Below are 25,921 nucleotides of genomic sequence, written 5' to 3'. Positions count from 1 at the left end.
TTAAAATGAATGATGCCACTTGTTCTTTTTATTATGCCTTCTGACTTGATTGGCTTAGAGATATTAAAGTGACTTTTAGATTGCAAAGACTTTTGTCTTCCTTGAGAGGTACTGATATCCATATTTCACCCATACAGGCTTTTACAGCAACTTCTACAGTTTCCTGAGTTCCTTACAATAAATAACCCCAATGCGGATGGGCTTGTAAAATATCAGTCAAGCCGTGTCCATTGTCTATGGGCTCCCTGTGAGAAGCCTTCATTGGACACACAGGATAGTCCTTGGGAGTGTGCATTCCCCTTAATGGGCCATCAATACTATCTGGCTTCTCCACTGTTGTACCTGAAAGACTGGTTGTGGGTGTTTCCAACCTCACAACATCTTCCAGTGACACACACCAACCAAAACTTCATAACTGCCCATACAATGACAGCACATACAATCCACCAGGACATTAATGTTCAACAGATTGAGCCCTTTCGAATGATGCCTCACAAGGCTCACTGTGTATACAACAGAGCCGAATTCTATCACCATGGTAAATATGGGGGTGCCAGGGAACTGCCTTGGAGCACAGAGGGTCACAGCGCCAGACACAGGGACAGAGATGTGAGGCCCTAGGCCTTGCTCATGAGGAGGAGAATCAGAAACTTCACCCCGTCGACCCCCAGCATGAGACAAACCAACCCACCTGGACAGGGCCAATGTTCCAGCCTGGAGTCTGCGCTGGCCGGTGTTCACCACCTCCCACCCCCCACTGCTGTGTGCCCTGGCCCTCACCATACCCCATCCCACACCCCCATCTGCCCTGGCCCTCCCCAGCTCCCAGCCCCCTCCCCATCTGCCCCAGTGCCCCCACCACCTCCCAGCCCCCACCATGTCTGCCCTGCCCCTTGCACCTCCCATCCTGTTCCCCTGTCTGCCCCACCCCTCCTGGTTCAGCCCCACAATATTTCCTTTCAAGGCAAAATTGAATGAATTAGCTGAGTCCCACCTAGTGCCACCTCCCCTGCCACTGGCCTGGTCACGGGGACAGCAGGAGCAGGCACCGCCCCTCTGCACCATGTGGGGGACCTGGGGAGGAATGGAGCTATAAGAAGAGGGGCTGGGAGCTGAAAGCCCATCACAGGGGATCTGGTGAGAGCATCTGTCAGTGAGTGACGGCACCTCCTACTCCTGCCCCATGGAAACCATGGTGAGTACACGCTGCCCCTCAGCTTGTGCCTTATGGCAACCCTTGTGAGTCCCTCCCGCGTCCTCCTGCCCCATGGAAACCCCGGTGATTCCCCACCGCCTCGTTCTGCCCTATGGAATCCCTGGTGAGTTCCCCTTGTCCCCCCCATCCTGGCCCTTAGAGCCCCAGGGAAGACCTGTCTGCCATTCACACCCCACCCCATCAATCTCCAGGGGGTTATCCCCTGCCCCCTCTCCTGTCGGTAGCACACCAGGGGCTAGCGGATGTGGGTTGGTGGCTCTGGGTTGTGCCCAGGCTCAGAGGTGCTGACACTGTGGGGTCCTGTGCAGGTGTCGAGATGGATGCCCAGGGCTGGACTCCTGCTGCTGCCCCTTCTCCTATGCTTCGGGCCAGAGACTGTCGGGAGCATCAATCCCGCCGTGCTCAGAGAGACTGTGGATCATGTGAACAAGTGAGTGAGGCCCCAGTGGGGCATTTCCCATCTGGCTGGGACCCTTCTGCCCTTCCCGGGTGGTAAATGAAGGAAAAAATGCAGGAAGATGCTTCACGTTTGCCCTGTGTGATTTTCTATGGCATAGGTGTCTCAGTGCATGGCAGAGCTGGGAGGGGTGATTCTGGGGTGCAGGGGGAGCTGGGGCTTGGAGCTGGGAGGGGTGATTCTGGGGTGCAGAGGGAGATGGAGCCTGGAGCTGGGAGAGGGGTAATTCTAGGGGTGCACGGGGGTGGGGGTTTCATTACTATTGTGCAAAACTGGTTGAAATTGGAATTCCAATTCCCTCGGAAATTCAGAAATTTCTATTTTCTTTTCAGTCTGAATTAGAACTAAAATTTGAAATCTTCCACTGAATGGGAATTCCAAATTTTGTTTTGGAAAAATTAAAAACAGATTTCAGTTGAACCATATCTGAATATTTCATTTCAGGAAACTCAAAATATTTCCATTTCAGCTTTAGCAACTTGCATTTCCTGCTTTATAGTATAATATAATATAATAATATGAAAGTCCATATGTTTTCACCTGTATATAAACAGTAATATAACATAAGTAAAAAAAAAGTCATAACCAAATGTTTTAATCTAAACAAATTGTTCTGAATATTTTTTATCAGAAAATTGCACAGAATCAATGTATTCCCTTGGAACATTTAGATTTTGTTGAATCTGCCTTTCCCTAAGGAAAACTGTTCTGTCTGAAAAAATGTGGCCCAGCACTAACCATGTGCTTGCTGTACATTCCCTCTGGAATAAATGAGGACCAGGTACCTTACACCTGAGACTCTTAAAAGATCTGGCCTGTAGCGTAAGTGCCCCCCAGTATTATCAGGGTGAGGATGTTAGACTTGGACATGGGAGGCTGAGCATTAGCATGAATATTCATGATCACATTCAGGCCCTATAATAGGACAAACCACCATGAACCCAGCTTCATTCCCACCCCTGCTCCAGAGGCTGGGGGCTGCAGAAGGAGGCCGGGGGGCTCAGCTTAGAGGATGAAGGGTCTGGAGGGCTCACCTTGCCCCCATAGGTGACACCTGTGCTCCCCCAAGCCCATGTGGTGACCCCCCAAGAGCAAGATTCCCTCCCAGTAGATCGTAGTGAAGGCAAAGGTGCACTGGGCTGGGAGTCAGGAGATCTGCTCCCATGTCTGCTGTCTAGTGCTCAGCACAGCCCTTGTTACTGATTTGTTACCTGCACACTCCACCCACCTTTACCCTTCCATGGCTCAAGGCGTAACCCGGTTAATTTAGGCACCCCCGCGCTTTCCCACTTCCTAGGGCTCAGGGCATCATTTTCTGCAGGTTTGTGGGGCCTTTTACCAGTGAAAGAGCCTTGCACAGTAATATCCTTAACCTCTATTTACAAACAGCTACCAAAAGAGAATACACAGGGGAAGCAGACAATGCTCACCACTCCCAATAAGGGAGACGGACTTTTCCTGCGGGCCAGTCAGTGCCAGGTCATATGAGGCTCCAGCTGCTGCATTGAGGGCTGGCAGGGTGCTGAGGGCTGGCAGTGCTGATCTTGGGCTGTGTCCTGGAGTTAGCGTCCCAAGAACTTCCTTCCTTTTGGACCCCACTTTATATAGTGAAACTTGAGTCCTGCTTAGCTGTACCTGACCCAATCATTGTAAACTGAAATGCTACAAAATCATGTTTTTCACCAATCCTAGCCCATTACAAAACAATTCTTTACCCAATCATATCCTACCACCTGAGTTGATTTAAATTAGTTATGCAACTGACAGAAACAATCAAAGAACCAGCCCAAGACCATCTAGATAAACAGGAGAGAAGTGGGGGACTATAATGGTAAAGCAATAGAAGTACAGATTAAACAATGACAATTGCTGATAAAGGGTTTCTTGCCAGGCTGCTGAACTCTGTCAAAGTTTTCTTTAAAGATTTAAGACCTGGTGATGGTGGGGACTGTTAGAACAGAAGCACCACCTTAACAGCCCAGTGTTACATTTTCTTTATAATTTAGAGGGCATGTGATTCTCTGGTTCCTGCTGCTTATTGATGAAAAAGGCCTCAGACCTTGCAGATTAGTGCCCTGTCCTCAGTCAGTTATGAGCCCCCAACCCTCCCCAATTGAGCTGCACAAGGCCATTTCAGGCAGAGGTGGGATGAGAACCCAGCTCTCTAACGTGGCAGACATAAAGCCTTTCACACTGAATGTGCCACATATAGGTGCTGTTGTTATCCCACCTTTAATCACAGTCACAGTCCCCTCCCAAAGCTGGGGGGAGAAACGAGGAGCCCTGATCTCCAGTGTTCTTCAGCTCTCCAGAAAATCACTGTGTATCCTGCGACCAACTGTGCGTCACATCCCTCTCTTGGGGTGTCTCCGCATAAAAGCTCTGACTTGCTCCTGGACCTCAGGTGGTAACACTCAGCCCTGTGGGGCTGACGGACCAAAGCTCACATGAGGCTGATGATCCCTGGGGGTGCCTGTGGCAGTTCCTTCTTAAAAACGCCCTCCAAGTTTATTTCATTCTCCCAGGGAGCAAACGTCCCCTGACCCAGGCTGGAGACCTGAGAGCCTAGAACCGGCCAGTGGTGGTGCCATGTGCGGTCCACCCAAGTTTGCCGCTCGGGGCTGGGGCAGAGCTGTTCAGAGCCCTCTGTCTTCTCACTGCCCTTTGCTTTGCCTTTGCTCAGGGATGGGTTGGCTGTTGAATACGCCTTCGCCATCAGCCTGCAGAAAGCCAGTTGTGAGAACCCATCTGGTCTGGAACAGGTGCTGCGCAGGAACAAGCTGCAGGACATGCAGGCGGCCATCAACCCAGAGGGTGTCCTGTACAACCCAGACGAAGGGCCCATTGTGGCTGCCCGAATGAAGCGCCTGGGCAGGGCGGGGGAACCCGCCGAGTGGAGCCTGCTCCAGGGCGACCGGAACAGCCCCGTGCAGAAGCTCCTGGCCCGGACCTACAACGAGAGAAGCTGCCTGATCTTCTTCACCATCCGCTCGCCCTGTGCGGGGAAGTGCCTGCTGGTGAAGAGCCCCCACAACATCCTACGGATGGTGAGCGACACCTTCCGCCCCATCGACAACAACTACAAGGCCTTCGTCTTCCAGCAGATCTACCGTCAGGACCGGGACCTGGATCCCCAAAGCCTGCTGGAGGCCTGGCACCGGCTGCCTGATGTGCCCCTGCTGCGCTGTGACACCAATGGCTGCAGGGACTGCAGAGGGAACGACCCCAAAACCGACCCCAACGCCTGCCTGGATGAGATTCGAGCCATGAGGCAGCCGCTACACCCACCTGGCAGGGGGCAGGAGGGAGAGCTGGGCGGAGAGGGGAGAGCAGAGGATGTAGGGGAGAGCAGGGGGCACCTTCGGAGGGTTGGGGAGATGATGGGGCAGGGGGAACCATTGGAGAGTTGGGGGGTCAATGGGGTCGGGGGCAATGTCGTAACATTGGGGGGATGGCCGGACATTGAGCTCCGTCGGAGGCGTGGGGGACGGTGGGGTGGGTTTCGCCGTGGGTGGCGCCGTGGGTGGCGTTGGGGACGGCGGGGCTGAGGGAACCACTGGACGGTTGGGGGGGATGACGGGCCAGGGGGCACCAGCCGGGGAGGGCGGGGCACGGGGCACCATCGGAAGATTTGGAGGATTGGGAGATGCAGGGGGTGGGCCATTTCTTCTCTCAAGGCCTGTGATTTTGCAGTGTCCCCCAGTCCCCAAATGATTAACACCAATAAAGTGTTGGAGCATCCTGGGGTCTCGTGTCTCTGTCCCTGTGTCTGTCTCCCTCCTCTCTGTCCGTGTGTCTGGAATTTACACAGTGTGGGAGGCCTCCCAGCCAGTGCCCCCTTCATCAGACCAGGCCTGGCCCCCACTTTTGGCCTGGGGCTCCCCCTGAGCCCAGACCCCTGGCAGAGTCACCCCCTTGGGAGCGAGGCCGGGCAGCCTTTGCCAGACACCCAGCTCGCTATGGATGAACCTGGCCATCGGCTGCCATCTACTGGTGAGGTGGAGGTAGACTCTTGAAAAACACTCTGGGCAGGCCCCAGTTTGCATGTTTCCTGCCAGCCCTGCACTGGCTGGATCAGACGGGGGGAAGCTCAGCGGGGGCTGAGAGGGGTCAGGGCAGATCTGCCCCGTGTGCTCTGGGCGGGTCCATGAGATTGGCCGGCACGCGCCGCACCACGGGAACTGCTGGGCAACGCGCCCTGGCTCCAGCGCTGGGCACACGTCCACCTGCAGTGGGACGTGTAGGTGCCCCGTCACTCCACGGGGACCTGCAGCTCCCCGGCCTGATGGGACGAGGTTCCAGTCAGTGGCTGGAGGCTCTGAGGTGCTGCGCTGGGGATGGGGGACGAGAACAGGGGACAGGAGAGCCGGTTAGACAGAAACCTGGGCCTGCCCTGGTTTGGTGAGTCGTACATGCCTGTTCGTTTCATCCGCTTCTCCCCTTGAGCCAGATTCACCTGCTTGTTAACAAGGCCGGGATCCGCTGACGGGGACAGGTGGGTGGTAAAGGCCACGGCTAGGGTCAGGTGCCTGTCGCTAAAGCCCAGTGGTCATGGTACATGTGGTACATGTAGGTACCAATGACATAGGGAAGGCCAGGAGAGAGGCCCTGGAGGCCAAATTTAGGCTGCTAGGTAAGAGATTGAAGTCCAGGACCTCCCTGGGAGCATTCTCTGAAATGCTTCCAGTTCCACGTGCAGGGCCAGTTAGACAGGCAGAACTGCAGAGTCTCATTGCGTGGATGAGATGATGGTGTAGGGAGGAGGGGTTTAGATTTATTAAGAACTGGGGAAACTTTTTGGAAAGGGGGAGCCTCTACTGGAAGGATGGGCTCCACCTAAACCAAAATGGAAGCAGATTGCTGGCACTTGACTTTAAAAAGTTTGTGGAACAGTTTTTAAACTAAGGGCTGGGGGAAAGCCAGCAGGTGCGGAGGAGCACGTGGTTGGAACATCTCTTAGGGGAGGATCTATTAATAGAGAATCTCTATGTTCTTGTGAGGAGAAGAGGATGGAAAATGATAAATACAGGCAGGGTCTGATCAGAAACAGACAAATGAAAGAGTCCCATTCAATTACATCAGTGGTTCTCAAATGAGCTTAGGGGGCGGATCTTGTTTGCATAGGCACACCCACTCTGCCTAGCATGAGTCCACGGCAGACCAAAAAATGGTCACTTTGACAGCTGTGGGATCCTCAATGTCTCGGTTATTGGGGTAGGAGGAATAAAGTGTTGTTACCCTGATTATGTGAATGAAGGACTATGATACTGTTTTATGACAGAGGGACTCACAATCAACTAAGTAGCACTCGCTAGACAAGGGACATGGGTTCCAAAAACCAGTGAATTGAGAGAAGTTGGGGAGAAGTGTGTGTGAGCCTAATTGCATCTCCTTCTTCCTCTCCACTGTTCACTAGCAGAGCTAATTTTGATTCTATTAGGAGTCTAGCTAGAAACTGCTGAGCTGAATTCACTTTGGGCCAATGGTGCACCAGCACTAGAGCTCCTCTACTACAAATCTGAAATCCCTAAAAGAGCTAAAATTACTGAGCTGAGGTCACTGAGTGCTGTGTTAACTAGTGGGGGAGCCTGAAGATATATTGCTAAGTGGCTGGCAGAGTAGTTTGCAGGATGGTTGGAGTGGTGAGTGGAGCTGAGGAGTTTGCAAGATGGCTGGAGTGGTTCATGGGACGGCTGGTGGAGTAGAGCAGGTGGTGGAGCAGCGCAGCTTGTGGGACGGTTGTGGCGCGGCCCACGGAACAGCGAGTGGAGCAGAGAGGAGCAGTTTGTGGGGACGACTGGAGGAGCGGAGCAGCTAGTGGAGAAGAGCTGTTTGTGGTGAAGGCTGCAGCACACCTCCACGGAGAGGCGGGGCAGTTGGCCTCGGCCCACGTAAGGTGCCCCTTAACACCCCGTGTGCCCCCCCTCCCCCAATTCCACCCAGGCTGGAGGGGTGTAAAACTCTGCAGATGAACTTTTGAACTCTGGGGCAGCACTAACCAGGGACAGAGACTTTTGGATTGTTGGACTTTGGGGTGACTTAAGACCCTAAGGGAAAAGGACATTGCCCAACTTACTTGGAGGTGGGTATTTTGCTCATGGTTTGTGTTATGAATTCTGTTTGTGGTATGTCCCCAATGTAATGCCGCATTGTTTCCCTCCTTCATTAAAAGGATTTTGCTACACTCAGACTCCGTGCTTGCGAGAGGGGAAGTATTGCTTCCTAGAGGTGCCCGGTGGGCGGGGGGGTGTAATTGTCCCAGGTCACTGGGTGGGGGCTCGAGCTGGTTTTGCATCGCGTTATTGAAACGGAACCCCTGGATACTGAACCTGGTCCTTGTTGCTGCCAACTCAGAGGGGCAGAAGGGTTACAGATATAATAGGCATCACAGAAACTTGGTGGAATGAGGCTAATCAATGGGACACAGTAAAACCAGGGTACAAAATATGTCAGAAGGACAGAACAGGTCGTGCTGGTGGGGGAGTGGCACTAGATGTGAAAGAAAGCGTAGAATCAAATGAAGTAAAAGTCGGAAATGTATCAAACTGTACCATAGACTCTCTATGGATAGAAATTCCATGCTCTAATAATAAGTATATAGCAGTATGGCTATATTACCACCCTCCTGACCAGGGTGGTGAAGCACTGGAATGAGTTACCTAGGGAGGTGGTGCAATCTCCTTCCTTAGTGGTTTTTAAGGTCAGGCTTGACAGAGCCCTGGCTGGGATGATTTAGGGGATTGGTCCTGCTTTGAGCAGGGGGCTGGACTAGGTGACTTCCTGAACTCCCTTCCAACCCTGATGTTCTATGATTCTATGAATCCGAAGTCAACCCCAACAGCGGCAGGGTGAGGCTCCGAGCTTCTCTGAATTAACCTGGCCACCTGCTGCCATCTGCTGGTGAACCGGAGGAAGACATGTGACTAATGCAAGGAGCAGACCCTGCTTTGCAGTTGCCCTGCTTGGGAGCCCAAGGGGTCAGGGATGGGGGTTCGGGCTGAGGCCAATGTGGGGGCTCTGTCACCCTGGGCTTCAAGCCATTATTATAGCCTATCCCCCTTGCCCCCCGTCAAGCTGTGTGGGCCTGATCCTGCGGCATCTGGGGGTTGACAGAGCCCCCTGGCTGGGCTCCACACAGTCTGTCCCCACCAGAGGGAGGAGGCAGCCATCTTTGTCACCATGGCTCACAAGACCCAGTGCCCCCTCACTGGCACAAAGGGAGGTGATAAAACCCTGAGGAGCTGGGGTAGGGGAGAGGGTTATGGGTCCAGATGGGGGGCTGCTCCCTGCGCCTGGTGGATGCCACCTGAGGGTGTGGCCCTGTTGAGGATGCGGGTCCAGGGTCAGGGCACAGTGAGGTTGGGGTATCCTGGGGAGGGGACTGCAGTTGAGGAGGGAGTCCCAGGCAGGGGTCAGAGTCTGCATGGGGATAGAGTTCCTGGGGCAGGGGGCACACACCTGGAGGTGGGTGTGGGGTCTCCAGGCAGGGGAGTGAAATTGGGGGGGTCCTGGGGAAGGAGGTGCACCTTAGGAAGACTCACACTTGGGTGGGTGTCTGGGGGCAGGGGACAGCATCGTTTTGGGAGTCTCCAGGCAGCGAGTGCAATGGGGTTGATGCTTTCAGGGCAGAGTGTGCTGTTGGGGGTCCCTGGGGCAGGAGGGGTGCAGTTGGGTTGTGCGTCCCAGGGGCAGGAGGGGTGCAGTTGGTTTGGGGGTCCCTGGGGCAGGAGGGGTGCAGTTGGGTTGGAGGTCCTAGGGCAGGGGGTGCCATCGGGGTAGTATCATGAGAAGTTTCCATCCCACTCTGTTCATTACACACATGTGATGAAGTTGCTGATTCTCTGCTGGGCGACCGAGGGCAATAAAGCTCCCAAGGTCCCGGCACCTGGCATCTCTGCCCCGATGTTGGATGCCAGGACATCTTCATCCAGCTCTGCCCAGAAAACCTCTTCCTGGGCTGGCTCCCAAACGGCATCAGTTTGTGCCTGTAACACAGGAAACCCCGACTCAGCCCCTGGCACGGCAGCTGGGACAGCAGCCGGCCAATCAGCACCTGGCCCAATAGACCAGCTCCTGTTTATGATCCTGGGGTTGAGTGAGACGGGTACGTGCTGTGCGAGACGCCTGTCACTTGTTCCCTAGTTCTGACCCAGGCCAAAGACCGTTCCAGCTGGATTTCTCTGGAGGGGGTACGGTGAGCAGACGTCCTGATTTTATGGGGACAGTCCCGATTTGGGGTATTTTTCTTATATAGGCATCTATTACCCCCCCACGCCCTGTCCCGATTTTTCATACTTGCTGTCTGGTCACCCTAGGAGGGGGCCAGGGGCAGGGAGGTCCCTTTGCCCCCACAGAAACGATGAGGGACTTGGGAGGGATGCCCTCCCACTCCCCACACCCTGCCACAGACAAGGTCGCTAGGATATAGATAGGCAGGCCTGCCTGTAAAGGTCTAGACTTTAGGAACGCAGGTGTATTTTTAGCACTTAGCTAGTTACTGAGGTATAAAAAAAAGAATCAAAATCACAGTCTGCCTGTGTCTGAGCCTTCTCTCACTAGGACAGTCTGAGGCTTGGTTCCTAGGCTAAGGCCTTTGGCCAAGCAGCAGAGACAGCCATAAGCTGGGATGCGATGGTCACATCCTCACATCCCAAACCTGTCACACTGAAATAAGGTGCTATTGGGCTGTTAGGAATAAATCCTGTCCTGATAGTGCCCATCAGCACCAGAGAAAGATGATTAAAGAAAACGTACTTTGATAACATCCTGTCCGGCAAGAAATCACTTATCAGTGGTTGTGGTTGTGAAACCCTCATGTCTGTATCTTTTATCTTTACGGCCCCCACTTTTCAATTGTTAATCTGTCTGGTTCTCTAATTGTCTCTGTCTGCTGTATAACTAATTTTGCGAGGTGTAAGTTAATTAAGGTGGTGGGATATAATTGGTTAGAGAATTATGTTACAATATGTTAGGATTGGTTAGATAGATTTCAGTAAAACGATTGGTTTAGGTATAACTGAGAATATTACTAAATAAACTAGGGGCAAAGAGGGAATAATTTGGGATTCAAAAATAAGGAAAAAGGAACTTGGATTGAAGCTTGCTGGAAGTTCACCCCAATCACCATGGAATTCTTTGGACCTTTGGACTCTGGGTATTGTCGCTCTCTGTTCACATGAGAAGCACCAGGGAAGTGGGAGGGTGAAGAAATAAGCCCTCTAAGAAAGGTCACCAGAGGCTGGTCCCTCGGGGGCTAGAGGCTGCCGGCCCCGCGGTTCTTGTGCCACCAGCACGGCCAGTGATGAGCTGCCAAAATCTTAACAACCGGTTCCCTATAAAAAGTTCTGATTTAAGAGGGGGGAGTGGGGGAGGGGCTGGGGCAGGGGGAGACATATTCGTGGGGCTGGGGGCCCCTGCAGGGCCTGGGGCAAATTACCCCACTTGCCCCCCCCGGCAGCCCTCTCCCCTTACCTACCCTAAGCTCAAAGCAGCAGGATGACTCAGCTGGCCCCGCTGCAGCTGGGGGGATGTGGGGGAAGGGCTGGTGGAGACTCAGCCTCCCAACTGGGAATCCTGGGAGCAACAGGATGGTCCGGCCTGCAGACCGGAGTTCTTTGAACACACCCTGTCCCTTTAACAACCGATTCTCCACGGAGGTCTAATTTTAGCAACCGGTTCTTGGGAACCTGTGGGAACCGGCTCCAGCTCACCACTGAGCACGGCCACAAGGGCCGTTTCTTTCTCAAACCAAGGTTAGGCCACAGGGGAAGCTCGGCCAGGGCTGAGGCGAGGGGTTGGCATAAGGCTCAGTTGCGAGGCCTCCCAGCCACACAGCTCTTGCACCACATTCACCACCGCAAGGGCCATTTATTTCCCAAGCTGCATTTGCGACAGCGGGGGAGCTCGGCCAATGGGGGCGCCCTGTGCCTGGCACGGTGCGGTGCGGGGGGGCAGGTGTCTCACCCAGCCAGGTTAGGCCTTGAACCTCTTTGTCAGGGTGAGCACCCCCCCAGGACAGGCCCCAGCCCTACCCCCAAGTGCCATGAACCACCCTGCCCCATAGTCCCCAGCTGGGGGCCTGACTCCCACCCAGTCTCCCTGGGGTGGGGGCACCGGTTGGGTGCAGATGGGGCACACAGCCCGATGGCTTTCCTGACGAAGCCATCATTGGCAGGGACGGCACCGGGAGCTCCTGGAGAGTGGGGGGCTGGCGGGGAGCCCAGCCAGTATCTTGCTCTCAGCGCGGGGTGCACAGCCAGGACAGGGCTGGGACCAGCCAGCCGGACTCCTGCGTCCCAGGCCTGCACCACCTGCATCCAGCCCAAGCCTTGGACACAGCCAGAGTGAGAGCAACATGGAGCAACAGCCGGGGTGCAATCGCCCCATTCCTCTGGGGAGCCGTCCCAGCCCTGATTCCTCCCGCTGGCCTCTGGGCACCTGGCTCCACAGTAGCTCGAGCACCCTGGGGCCCTGCTGCGGCTGGCCGGGGGAAGGGATTCTCAGGGGTCACAGCTCCCCTCCCGGACCACAGTGGCCCCCATGAGAGTTTATCTGGGCCCATGGAGTGGGGTCCTTCACTAGCTGCGGGGCCCCCAGAAAACTCTTGTGGGGCTCGGGCCCCCAGTGCTTCTTCCACTCTGTGTCTTCAGTGGCAATTCGGTGGCGGGGGGGGGGGTCCTTCCGCCCCGGGATCTATCGCCAAAGTCCCGTGTCTTCGGCAGCAATTTGGCAGTGGGGACACCCCGCCGCCGAAGACCCCAGGCCCCCTGAATCCTCTGGGCGGCCCTGCTCCCCTCCTGGGAAGGGGCGTCCAGGCTGGGAGCCAGGGACCAAGCTGAGGGACTGCGGGGCAGACTGAGCAACACATACACTGCTTGCTCTCCTCCATGCCCCCTACTCTGCCCTCAGCCCCTTGCTCTCCCCCAAACGGCCAGAAATATCTGCCTACCACTCCCGGAGACCCCCTCACCGCGCTGCTCTACCCCCCTTGCCCAGCCCACTGGGGATCCTCGCTCTGCCCTGGTCCCTCCCTCTCACCCGGATCCCAGGTTCTCATTCTCCTGGGGATCCCTTTCCCCCAGAGGAAGGGTGAGGGGCTCAGGAGGGAGGCCCTCACCTGCTCCCCACTCCCTGCCACAGACAAGGCCACCAGCGGCTGGTCCCTCGGGGGTGGAGCCTGCTGGCCCAACGGCTCCTTTTCCAACACCCTGGCCACGAGGGTCGTTTATTTCTCAAGCCACAGTTGCACCAGCAGGGGAAGCTTGGGCTGGGGCCGTTGGCAGCTCGCGGAACTGGACCCAGAGGGGAGCCTCCCACTAACCCAGGCTGGACTATGAGCCCCCTTCCCAGGGCGCCCGCCCGCAGTGCCCAGGCACCAGCACAGCCACCAAGGGGCATGAACTGCCCTGCCCCATAGTCCCCGGGGGCACCACTTGGACACAGAATGGTGGGGGGCAAACAGACGGTCTCCTCAGGAGTATCAGACATTCAGTGGGTCCCTCCCAAGACCGGATGGCTGTGTGACCCCAAACACCCACCCCCAAGCTGTGCCTTCAGTCCGATTGCTATGGAGCCGTCGCTCGCTGGACAGCACTGGGAGCTGCCGAAGGACGGGGAGTGTCTGGGAGCCTGGCCCCAAATGTGATCCAAACTGGTCCTTCCTGTTCTCTTACTCCTCCTGGCATCTACAGCCTGCCCCCATTAACCCTGCGTTAGAACAACAGTGTGCCCCCTTGCGGCCCCATCTCTGTGTGCCGAGCCCCCTTGGCCGGCCCGGTGCTGGAGAGAAGCAGCTCGGTCTTAGCGCAGGCCGTTTCATCGTGCCCCTTAGGGCCAGGTGTGGCACCGTGGGTGAGCCCTGCCTCAGTTTCCCCTCACCTGGGAAGAAGACTTTCCAGTTCCAAACAGCAAAACCCATTTGGATGGGACCATCACAAGCCAAACCTCCATCCCAATGTCCCCAGGAGGCTGAAGGGGGCAGAGAAGCTGCTAGCGTGGGGCTCTCAGGTACATTTCTCTGTCCTGGACCCACCCGAAACCTCCATCAGTCCTGGATCCTAGTGAAACACCAGCTGGTTTGGCAATGGTGGTGCTGAGTTTCTGCCAGTCCCTGAGGGATGCAGGGTGCTTTCCAGAGGGAAAATCTTCCCCTGTTGAGCCCCAGTATTTAACCTACATGTATGTGCCAGGCTCCAATCTAGAACGCCACCCCCGAGTGTGTAACGGCTGCCAGTCTAGAACCCCTGCCCCTCCTGAGTGTGGGCCGGGCCCCTATCTAGATCCCTCAACCTCTGTGCACATGTGGCTCCTATCTAGAACATCTGCCCCACCCAGAGCATGCGCCAGGATCAATTCTAGAACCCACACCCCATCCTGACTCTGCTCTACACTCCAATCTAGCACCCCCTCACTTCTTAGTGACCTCTGTGCTTCAGTCTAGAACCTCTTCCCCGTCCCCGAGCAAGCGTTGAACTCCAGTCTAGAACCCCCACTCCACCCAAGCACACTCTAAGCTCCCCACTAGAACCTCTCCCCACCCTGGATTGACCTTGGAGTGAGGATTCCCAGCTGGAGCAGGTCCACTGACATCAGGGCCTATTGGCACCCTGTTGGCACAGACAGCGGCAACCTGATCTCGCTGAGTGACAGATCGACATGTTCAGCCTCCTGTCCCATCCCCAGCTGTCTGTGTCTGTCCTGACAGGGTGGAAGAGAGCCAGACACATGGACAGAGATGGGGGAGATTTAGGTTGGATATTAGGAAAAACTTTTTCACTAGGAGGGTGGTGAAGCATTGGAATGGGTTACCTAGGGAGATGGTGGAATCTCTTTCTTTAGAGGTTTTTAAGGTGAGGCTTGGCAAAGCCCTGGCTGGGATGATTTAGTTGGGGATTGGTCCTGCTTTGAGCAGGGGTTTGGACTAGATACCTCCTGAGGTCCCTTCCAACTCTGATATTCTATGATTCTATGATCCATAGGCAGGGACGCACCCAGCCAAGTTACATGAATTCTTCCCCCACCCACTCATGAACTAACAACAGAGAGGATCCAGCCAATTCCCCGCAGCTCTCCGTCCTTGGATCCCATGTCTGTACCAACCTGCCCTAGTGAGAAGCCTGGCCAGTTTAAATTGATAACTCAGTCCATTCAGCCCTCGATGTGGAGAGGACATGCACCAGCTTGTGTACACTGAGCAGATTCCCCAAGGTCTTCAACCAAAACGCACTATTTTAGGTAAACTATAAAACAAATTTATTACCTACAGAAAGACAGATGATAAGTGATTGTAAATAGTGGGTGTAGAGATCAAAGTTGGTCACCTAAGAAATAAAACTAATTTGCAGTCTTAGTTCTAAAAACTAAACAGGATTTGAATCTGGCCAAGGAATCTCACCCACCCACTCCTGTAACAAACCCCTAACCTATGTCTCAGCTATTGAAGTCCTCAAATCGTGGCTTAAAGACTTAAAGATGCAGAGAATCCTCCAGCAAGTGACCCTACCCCACACTGCAGAGGAAGGCAAAAAACCCTTTACCACATGTGTTTCCTATTCTGTTACCTCTGTGGTCAACTGTTACAACACCCGCAACAACCAAAAAGAATATATAAAAAAGAATACAAGAACATTAATACTTATAAGGTAATGCAAAGCATAAGTCCACAACAAGTTCCAAAAGCAGATTATAACTATGTACCATTTCCTAACTGTCCGAACTATGTACCACTTCCTAACTGTCAGGGTGGTTAGGCACTGGAATACATTGCCAAGGGAGCTTGTGGAATCTCCATCACTGGAAATTTTTAAGAGCAGGTTAGACATTCCCATACCAGGGATGGTCTAGATGGGGCTGGTCCTGCCATGAGTGCAGGGGACTGGACTAGATGATCTCTCGAGGTCCCTTCCAGTCCTAGGATTCTATGATTCTATTAAATGTGAATGTTCTATCAAGTATATATGTGTCTTATTGCATTAATCATTGTCACATCCTGTCATATGTATGTGACAGGGCACTTATAATCTAGTCATCCCTTGATAATGAGATAACACTGACTCTGTCAAGGGGGGAAATGTAGCCAAGGGTTTTAGTTTGGTTTTCATTTATTGTGTGATGTTATGATTACATTCTATATACTCCTTATATGTTAATCAGAATTTGATTTCTAGAATTAGAAAAGACTAAAATGAAGCAATATTTAAAGGAACTAGGTAATAAGTCAGACAAGCTGAAATGCAAGAAGCCTGTGGGCTAAGGCCTGCCAGATTTTAGCTTAGCTATTTTAGGCTTTGAATACAAAACGTGGTTTATGTTGGTAACCTAAAAAGAACCCGATGCCCTAAAATTCTAAGAAAAGAGGCAGAAACGGGTAATATTGAGAAAGTCAAAGTGGGAAAGTTAAATTTAAAAATGCTGTAACAACAAAATATGCTTATAACCCGTGCCTTAAACCGCAAGACAAAGGCGGGACATCAACCTACCCAGCCTACAGAATTCGGGGTCCCTCATGTCTCCAGGGAACATAGACCGATAAAAAAGAGAGGGACGATGCTGTCATGTACATGTGCCGAATGTAGGTATAGACAGCGTCACAGTATCAAAAAGGGTGCCCAAAGTAGGCAAACTGAGCTTCCTACAGGAAACTCCAGCAGAAACCACTCCCATAGTAACAATCAATCCATGCGAGGGCCGACGGAGTTTGAGAGGGCTGACAGATTCTAATGCCGCCTAGGAGGATGTAATTCTGTCTATAGTTATAATTAGTGCATGGCACATATCTTGATTTTTAATCAGATGTGCTGTAACTTTTATGATTTTATTGCCAACTTTAATAAAACCGCTAAAAGAGAGAGGCTCTTGTAATTGTATGTGTTACTTGCTGATGGTTTCCTGTGTTCCTATGGGCTCCAGATCTAGAACAGAGACAACTCGCTTGAACTTGAGACTGTAGCCACCAGTGCTGAACCCAGGGAAATGTGATTGACGTTAAATAGAATGAAAGGCTCCAGATTTGGTGCTGAAACCCAGGACCATAGAAAACGCAAGAAACCATAAAGAACACGTGGAACCATAGTAAACACAGAAACCCAATAAGAAACCAAGGTTTTAAGAAAAAAAAATATTTATCTAGGTCAAAAGTCATACTGGGAGATGTCCTGCTTTTGCTTATGCCTGCTTGCATTCTATGTTTGTCTGTCTGGTTAATGTTGTAAACATTGAGGTCAGGGGAAGAAAGTAGGAATTGCAATTGTGTAATGGACCCTTGAATTCACGTATGGGTAAAAGCCCCCTACCAGGCGTGGCAGAGTGGGTCGGACACTTCTCCGTCATTTGTCAATAATAAGCAACAAGCACCCCCGCCCCACACACACATCATATTAATTAATAAGCTCCCCAAACTTTAAACTCCTCTGGACTACGCCACTGATGGAGGATCAAGGAAATCTTTGTGGGGTTGCCTTGGTCACTGCCTCTTCCTCTCGGTGTGCTACAGGTGTAAAACACCTGAAGGAGAAGTATCCGACCGAGTGGGTATTCACCCATGAAAGCTCATGCTCCATACGTCTGTTAGTCTATAAGGTGCCAGAGGACTCTTTGCTGCTTTTGAAGGAGAAGTGAGCACCACAAACCCTTCTCAATTTAAAAAATCAAATCAAATCCCTGTAACCATTTTGGGAGCAAGGAAGGGACGCCGGCCACTTTTCCAAAAGAAATAGGGAACAAAATAAGTTACGCACTCAGGCATTTATTGCAACAATTCCAACTCCACAAACGTCCTGGGAGGCCTTTGTGCGAGACGACATTAAAGCCCGTGGGGGAGGGTTAGTTAAAAACTACTGGAGTGCTTGGGGCCCCTAGAGATCCCTGAAATTGATGGTATTTCCTCTTTGAAAAGGAAAAGGCGGGGGGCGGGGAAAGGCTTAAGAGGTGAAAGAAATAGCCCTGGATTGTGTATCTATAGCATGTAATATCCTATGGAAAAGGATTTAAAAGAAAGGTAAAACAACTGAGGAAGGTAAAACAAGCCTTATGCAAAGAGCAGAAGTCTAGTTAGACATTGAAAAAAACAACTCAGTAGGGTAAGGGAGGTCAATCCTGTACTCCTTAATCAAAGGAAGTGTTTGGCAAGAGACTTAAGCTCCAGTAAGCAACACCTGCAAGAGGCTGGTTATAAAATTATGGTGTGAAAAAGAAGCCACGGGGCAGGAACATTTGTTTGGGCAAGAGTAAAAACAGCAGCGCAATTAAAAAAAATATCTTGCAAGCGCATCCACAACGGGGTCGTTTCTTGCAAGAAACTCAGGGAACTGTAGAAGTTGCTGTAAAAGCCTGTAAGGGTGAAATTCTGGATATCAGTATCTCTTAAGAAAGACAAAAGTCTTTGCAATCTAAAAGTCACTTTAATCTCTCTAAGCCAATCAAGTCAGGAGCCATAATAAAAAGAACAAGTGGCATCATTCATTTGAAATCTAACATGCCCATTATAGGCCAAGACACTTTAGAGCCCAAACCAGAGCCTCCACATGCACCCAAGCCAGGCAGGAGTGAGTTTGGTAGCTAACATGAAGCAATGGGAAGGCAAGTCACCGCATACATTTCACAATAGACTTTCAGCCGCTTGGCTCTCTAATGAAATGCCTGGTAAGGAAACAAACCCACAATGTATTAATTTGTTTGTTAACAATTCTTCACCAGCACTTTGGGGTAAAGTAATAATGCATGTTAACCCTGGAAGCACTCTGCCGGGAGAGCTGGACTAATTGTCTAAAGCTTAGAGTTATATTCAAACCCAACCAAGAAATCCCAAGAGAAATCCTCCTCCTATTGCAATTGTTCAAGGAGCCTCTGATAAAGCAGTAGTTAAAGGAAAGGTCCAGACAATAATAGTTAAAAAGAACCATAAGCCCCAAAACTCAGTAAAATGTCCAAAATTACAAGAAGGCCCTGGTAGTGGTCTCACTGCCAAACCTGTGCCAGGGGTATTAATTAATCAGGTACAATTCGCACATATCCCTGCCCTGTTAGATTTGTCTAATTGGCAAATGAGAAAATTCAGTTATTGCGGACACCAAAGTGGGATTTTTCTTCTCAGTAATCCTTGGGTTTTCCACAGGTGCAGGATATAGCTAATTTGGGTTTAAAACTAGACAATAATAATTGAATGAATTGGTTTTGCTTAGTCTGGAAAAGAGAAGACTGAGAGGAGCCATGACAACAGTAAAAGGTTGTTACAAGGAGGAGGGAGAAAAATGATTCCTTAACCTCTGAGGATAGGACAAGAAGCAATGGGCTTAAATTGCAGCAAGGGCGGTTTAGGTTGGACATTAGGAAAACTTTCCTAACTGTCAGGGTGATTAAGCACTGGAATAAATCGCCTCGGGAGGTTGTGGAATCTCCATCACAGGAGGTTTTTAAGAGCAGGTTAAACAAACACCTGTCAGAGATGGTCTAAAGATGGTACTTGGTCCTGCCATGAGTGCAGGGGACTGGATTTGATGACCTCTCGAGGTTCCTTCTAGTTCTATAATTCTATGATTCTGTGTTCTCTATGCTCCTCAAAAAAACCCAAAACCCCAAAAAACAAGTCCACTGGAAATTCTATGGAGGATTACAGAATTGTTTGGTACAGAAATGTCAATTAAAAATAAGGTGAATGTTAAAAAAATCAGAAAGCACATCAATAACGTACTCCAGAAAATAAACCGGTCTCCTGGTGGGGTGTCCGCGCCTGTCCCCCCTCTTTCCCCTCTCTCACTGGACGCCAGGCAGCGCCCGTGCAGTGCCAATGGCGGACACTGCTGCCGGCAGCCCCTGGGAAGAAGCCAGGGAAGGGAGCGGCAGGCCAGGGGGATCTCTCACGTCCACTGCCAACCATTTCCCTGCAGCAGATGGGCCCCTCCCCAACCAGCCCACAGCTCCCTTGCCAGCAAACAGGAGCAGCAGGGCAGGGACCCGTCCACCAGCCAGATAAGGTAACCCAGCCATGAGCGGGACTGCCCCAGCTCCGAGTCTCCCCCCACGCACTCCCCCCTACACACACACCCCAATCCCCTTCCCTGAGCCCTCCGCACCCACAGCCCCCTTCCCTGACTCCTGCACCCCCCACACTCAACCAGCCCCCTGCCCTGAGCCTCCCAGAGCCCCAACCCCCCTGCTCTGACTCCTACACCCCCCCACACACACACCTAGCCCCCTTCCTGGACTGAGCCCTCACCCCCAGCCTCCTCCCCTGACTCTTGCACCCACACCCAGCCCTCTGCCCTGAGCCCCCCAAAGCCCCCAATCCTCTGCTCTGAGCCTCCCCACATCCCCTCCCCCTTCCCTAAGCCCCCACAACCCTCAACCCCCTGCCCTGAGCTCCCCCACACCCACACACAGCCCAGCCCCCTGCACCCCACACTTAGATTTCTAACAGGTACTGTCGTATTGCAACACCCCCACACCGATCCTCTACCCTGAGCCCCCAACTGTGACAGGACAGTACCTGTAAGAAATTTCAGTTATTTTCACCCCTGCCCACAAATAACTTGTAGCTCTCAAAAGGGGCATCAATGAATCTGTAGGTGAAACATGTTGAAGGTAATAACCCCACTATGTGGTCAGCTGGAAAGCTACCAACAAAACTTACTGGCAGTAAATGTAACACAAGGATCATGTCCAGTACAACTAATTGCATGGAAAGCTCCTATGAAGCAAATAGCCTTTGCAGGAAAGAAACAGTATTGTGCAGTACCCAATCAGAAAGAATTCTGTCATGGTCAATGCTGATTTATGGTCACAAATCCAATTTTTTGTTTTAAAAAACAAATCATAGATTATCAGTGTTGGAAGGGACTGCAAGAGGTCATCTAGTCCAAATCCTGCTCAAAGTGGGACTAACCCCCACAGGGCCCCATCAAAGATGGAACTCACAAGCCTGGATTTAGCAGGCCAATGCTCAGACCACTGAGCTATCCCTCATTTTTAGGCCATCAACTGCTATCCAAGGCCTAAAATAGCTCAGCTAAAGCCTTTCAGCAGGCCTCAGCCCACAGTCTTCTCCTGTTTCAGTTTGCCTGACTTATTAGTTTCTCGAAATATTGCTTCATCTTATACTATTATAATCCTATAAATCAATTCTGACGAACATATAAGGAGTCTATAGAATGGAATCATGACATCACACAATAACTAAATACCAAACTAAAGCCATTGGCTACACTCCATAGATGGTCGAGTTCCTCACTGCATAGGCTGGGATTCTCCTTTGCAGCCTGGAACCACCTCCCCTGTTCACCCTCTTTGTTCTCCAGACAGTGCTCCCAGGTGTTGAGTTTTGGGAGGGGCGAGAGGCCAAAAGTCACTTCCCTTCCTTTATAGGCTCTCCCACTTGCTGGAAAGATCTATATAACATGAGTCAAGCCCTGTCCATTGTCTATGGGCTCCCTGTGAGAAGCCTTCATTGGACACACATGATAGCCCTTGGGAGTGTGCATTCCCCTTAATGGACCATCAACACTATCTGGCTTCTCCACTGTTGTACCCGAAAGACTGGTTGTGGGTGTTTCCAACCTCCCAACATCTTCCAGTGACACACACCAACCACAACTTCATAAGTGCCCATACAATGACAGCACATACAATCCACCAGGACATTAATGTTCAACAGATCGAGCCCTTTCGAATGATGCCTCACAAGGCTCACTGTGTACACAACAGAGCCAAATTCTATCACCATGGTAAATATGGGAGTGCCAGTGAACTGCCTTGGAGCACAGAGGGTCACAGCGCCAGACACAGGGACAGAGATGTAAGGCCCCAGGCCTTGCTCATGAGCAGGAGAATAAGGAACTTACCCCCGTCAACCCCCAGCATGAGACAAACCAACCCACCTGGACAGGGCCAATGCTCCAGCCTGGAGTCTGCGCTGGCCGGTGTTCACCACCTCCCATCCCCCACTGCTGTGTACCCTGGCCCTCACCATACCCCATCCCTCACCCCCATCTGCCCTGGTCCTCCCCAGCTCCCATCCCCCACCATGTCTGCTCTGGCCCTTGCCACCTCCCATCCTGGTCCCCCGTCTGCCCCACCCCTCCTGGCTCAGCCCCACAATATTTCCTTTCAAGGCAATATTGAATGAATGAGCTGAGTCCCACCTCCCCTGCCACTGGCCTGGCCACGGGGACAGCAGGAGTGGGCACCGTCCCTCTGCAGCATGGGGCGGGGGGTGGTGGAAAGAATGGGGCTATAAGAAGAGGGGCTGGGAGCTGAGAGCCCATCACTGGGGATCCGGTATGAGCATCTGTCAGTGAGTGACGGCACCTCCTACTCCTGCCCCATGGAAAACATGGTGAGTACCCACTGCCCCTCACCTCCTGCCCCATGGAAACCCTTGTGAGTCCCTCCCACCTCCTCTTGCCCCACGGAAACCCTGGTGAATCCCCACCGCTTCCTCCTGCCCTATGGAATCCCAGGTGAGTCCCCTTTGTTCCCCCGCCCCAGCCCATAAAGCCCCATGGAAGACCTGTCTGCCATTCACACCCCACCCCATCAATCTCCAGGGGGTTATCCCCTGCCCCCTCTCCTGTCGGTAGCACACCAGGGGCTAGCGGATGTGGGTTGCTGGCTCTGGGATGTGCCCAGGCTCAGGGGTGCTGACACTGTGGGGTCCTGTGCAGGTGTCGGGACGGATGCCCAGGGCTGGACTCCTGCTGCTGCCACTTCTCCTCTGCTTCGGGCCAGAGACTGTCGGGACCATCAACCCGGCCGCGCACAAAGAGACTGTGGATCATGTAGATAAGTGAGTGAGACGCCAGTTGGGCATTTCCCATCTGGCTGGGACCCGTCTACCCTCCTCGGGTGGTAAATGAAGGAAAACGGGGGGAAGATGCTTCACTTTTGCCCTGTGTGATTTTCTATGGCATAGGTGGCTCAGTGCATGGCAGAGCTGGGAGGGGTGATTTTGGAGTGCAGGGGGAGCTGGGGTTCGGAGCTGTGAGGGGTGATTCTGGGATGCAGGGAGAGAACTGGAAGAGGGGTACTTCTAGGGGTGCACCGGGCTGGGGTTGTGGGTCTCATTACTATTGTGAAAAACTGGTTTGGAAACTGGAATTCCAATTCCCTCAGAAATTTCTATTTTCTTTTCAGTCCAAATTAGTTACTAAAATTGGAAAACTTCCATGGAATGGGATTTCCAAATTTTGTTTTAGAATTATGTTTTGTTAGATAGAAACATTTGGTTATGGCTTTATTTTATATTTTTACTTATATTATATTACTGTTTATAATATACAGGTGAAATATTATATTACATTATATTATACAGCAGGAAAGTCAAGTTGCTAAAGCTGAAATGGAAATATTTTGATCTTGCTGAAATGAAATATTCAGATATGGTCCAACTGAAATCTGGTTTTAATTTTTCCAAAACAAAATTTGGAAATCCCCAAGAATTACCCCTCTTCCAGTTCCAGGCTCCATCTCCCCCTGAATCCCACAATCACCCTTCCCAGATGCGAGCCCCAGCTCCTTCTACACCCATACACAGGGGAAGCAGACAATGCTCACCACTCCCAATAAGGCAGATGGACTTTTCCTGGGGGCCAGTCAGGGCCAGGTCATCTGGGGCTTTAGCTGCTGTATTGAGGGCTGGCAGCTCTGATCTTCGGCTGTTCCCTGCAGTTAGTCTCCAAAGAACTGTGTTCCTTTTGGACCCCAGTTTATATAGTGAAACTTGAGTTGGGCTTAGCTGTACCTGAACCAATCGTTAACTGAAATGCTACAGAATTGTGTTTTTCTCCAATCCTAGCCCATTACAAAACAATTCTTTACCCAATCATAACCCACCACCTTACTTGATTTAAATCTTGTAAAATTAGTTCTGCAACTGACAGAAACAATCAAAGAACCAGACAGAGACCATCTAGATAAAGAGTCAAGAAGTGGGGGACTATAAAGGCAGGGGTGGCTCTAGTTTTTTTGCCGCCCCAAGCACGGCAGTTAGGCAGCCTTCGGCGGCGTGCCTGTGGGAGGTCCGGTGGTAACGTGGATTTGGCGGCATGCCTGCGGGAGGTACGACAATAAGAGGGTTTCTTGCCAGACTGTTGAATGCTGTCAAATAAAGTTTTCTTTAATGATCTTAAGAACTGGTGATGGTGAGGACTGTTAGCACAGGAATGCTGCCTTAACAGCCCAATCTTACATTTTTTTTTTAAATTTAGAGGGAATATGACTCTTTGCTTCCTGGGCTGCTGCTTATTCCTGAAAAAGGCCTCAGACCTTACAGATTACTGCCCTGTCCTCAGTCAGTTATGAGCCCCCAACCTTCCCCAATTCAGCTGCACAAGGCCACTTCAGGCAGAGGTGGGATGAGAACCCAGCTCTCTAACGTGGTGGAGATAAAGCCTTTCACACTGAATGGGCCATATATAGGTGCCATTGTCAGCCTCCCTTTAATCACAATCACAGTCCCCTCCCAGAACTGGGGGGAGAAATGAGGAGCCCTGATCTCCAGTGTTCTTCAGCTCTCCAGAAAATCGCTGTGTATGCTGGGGCGAACTGTGTGACACGTCCCTCTCTTGGGGTGGCTCCGCATAAAAGCTCCGGCTTGTTCCTGGAGCTCAAGCGGTAACGCTCAGCCCTGTGGGGCTGACGGACCAAAGCTCACACCAGGCTGATGATCCCTGGGGGCACCTGTTGCAGTTTCTTCTAAAAACCGCCCTCCAAGTTTATTTCATTCTCCCAGGGAGCAAACATTCCCTAATCCAGGCTGGAGCCCTGAAAGCCTAGAACCGGCCAGTGAAAGCGCCATGTGTGACCCACCCCAAGTTTGCTGCTCGGGGCTGGGGCAGAGCTGTTCAGAGCCCCCTGTCTTCTCACTGCCCTTTGCTTTGCCTTCGCTCAGGGATGGGTTGGCTGTTGAATACGCCTTCGCCGTCAGCCTGCAGAAAGCCAGTTGTGAGAACCCATCTGGTCTGGAACAGGTGCTGCGCAGGAACAAGCTGCGGGACATGCAGGCGGCCATCAACCCAGAGGGTGTCCTGTACGACCCAGACGAAGGGCCCATTGTGGCTGCCCGGATGCAGCGCCTGGGCAGGGCGGGGGAACACGCCGAGTGGCGCCTGCTCCAGGGCGACCGGAACAGCCCCGTGCAGAAGCTCCTGGCCCGGACCTACAACGAGAGAAGCTGCCTGATCTTCTTCACCGTCCGCTCGCCCTGTGCGGGGACGTGCCTGCTGGTGAAGAGGCCCCACAACATCCTACGGATGGTGAGCGACACCTTCCGCCCCATCGACCACAACTACAAGGCCTTCATCTTCCGGCAGATCTACCATCAGGACCGGGACCTGGATCCTCAAAGCCTGCTGGAGGCCTGGCACCAGCTGCCCAACGTGCCCCTGCTGCGCTGTGACACCAACGGCTGCAGGGACTGCAGAGGGAACGACCCCAGCCCCGACCCCAGCGCCTGCCTGGATGAGATTCGAGCCATGAGGCAGCCACTGCACCCATCTGGCAGGGGGCAGAAGGAAGAGCAGGGGGCAGAGGGGAGAGCAGAGGATGTAGGGGAGAGCAGGAGGCACCTTTGGAGGTTTGGGGAGATGGTGGGTCAGGGGGCACCATTGGAGGGCTGGGGGGACAGCAGGGCAGAGGACGACATTGTAACATTGGGGGGATGGCAGGACATTGCGCATCTTCAGAGGTGTTGGCCCCCTCAGCGACCTAAGTGGCCCCCTCAGAGGCCTTGGCCCCCTCAGCGGCCTAAGTGGCCCCCTCAGCAGCCTTGGCCCCCTCAGCGGCCTAAGTGGCCCCCTCAGAGGCGGGGGTAACGGCGGGGCTGAGGGTGCTGCAGGAGGGTTGGGGGCATGGCAGGCCAGGGGGTGCCATCGGGGGAAAGGGGGATGGAGGGTTAGGACGCTCCATCGGAGGGTTGGGGGGGTTACAGGGCAGGGGACACTGTTGGAGGGTTCGGGGACATGGGAGGATACAGGGGGTGGAGGGGGTGGGATATTTCTTTTTTCAAGGCCTGTGATTTTGCAGAGTCCCCCCATCCTGAATGATTAACACCAATAAAGTGTTGAAGGCTCCTGGGGCCTCGTGTCTCTGTCCCTGTGTCTGTCTCCCTCCTCTCTGTCCGTGCGCCTGGACTTTACACAGCGTGGGAGGCCTCGCAGCCTCCCTGGCAGTGCCCCCTTCATCGGGCCAGGCCTGGCCCCCACGTTTTGCCTGGGGCTCCCCCTGAGCCCAGACCCCTGGCAGAGTCACCCCCTTGGGAG

At 52.6% G+C, this 25,921-nt stretch overlaps 1 protein-coding gene across 3 annotated transcripts; it reads left to right on the top strand.

The window, feature by feature from the left end:
* Positions 1–929: 929 nt before the first annotated feature.
* On the top strand, positions 930–25,511 carry LOC120388163. Of its 3 annotated transcripts, none has more exons than XM_039509792.1 (3): positions 930–1,195; positions 22,328–22,449; positions 24,553–25,489. In XM_039509792.1, exons 1-3 carry the CDS (start codon positions 1,184–1,186, stop codon positions 25,472–25,474), a joined length of 1,056 nt encoding a protein of 351 aa, XP_039365726.1. In that variant the 5' UTR covers positions 930–1,183; the 3' UTR covers positions 25,475–25,489. The 3 variants fall into 3 exon arrangements, with proteins under 3 accessions (XP_039365726.1, XP_039365728.1, XP_039365727.1); XM_039509793.1 differs by lacking the exon at positions 930–1,195 and adding an exon at positions 21,876–21,999 and having other exon boundaries at positions 24,553–25,496; XM_039509794.1 differs by lacking the exons at positions 930–1,195; positions 22,328–22,449 and adding an exon at positions 1,530–1,646 and having other exon boundaries at positions 24,553–25,511.
* Positions 25,512–25,921: the final 410 nt, after the last annotated feature.

Source organism: Mauremys reevesii, linkage group 22 (genome assembly GCF_016161935.1).
Source record: "Mauremys reevesii isolate NIE-2019 linkage group 22, ASM1616193v1, whole genome shotgun sequence".
Lineage (NCBI taxonomy): Eukaryota > Metazoa > Chordata > Testudines > Geoemydidae > Mauremys > Mauremys reevesii.
The sequence above is the reverse complement of the archived record's forward strand: the minus strand, read 5'-3'. Positions and strand labels throughout refer to the sequence as shown.

Excerpts from the sequence above, each read along its gene's own strand:
- LOC120388163 (XM_039509793.1), top strand. Across the intron at positions 22,450-24,552 it reads ACTGTGGATCATGTAGATAA|GGATGGGTTGGCTGTTGAAT; the intron begins GTGAGTGAGACG and ends GCCTTCGCTCAG.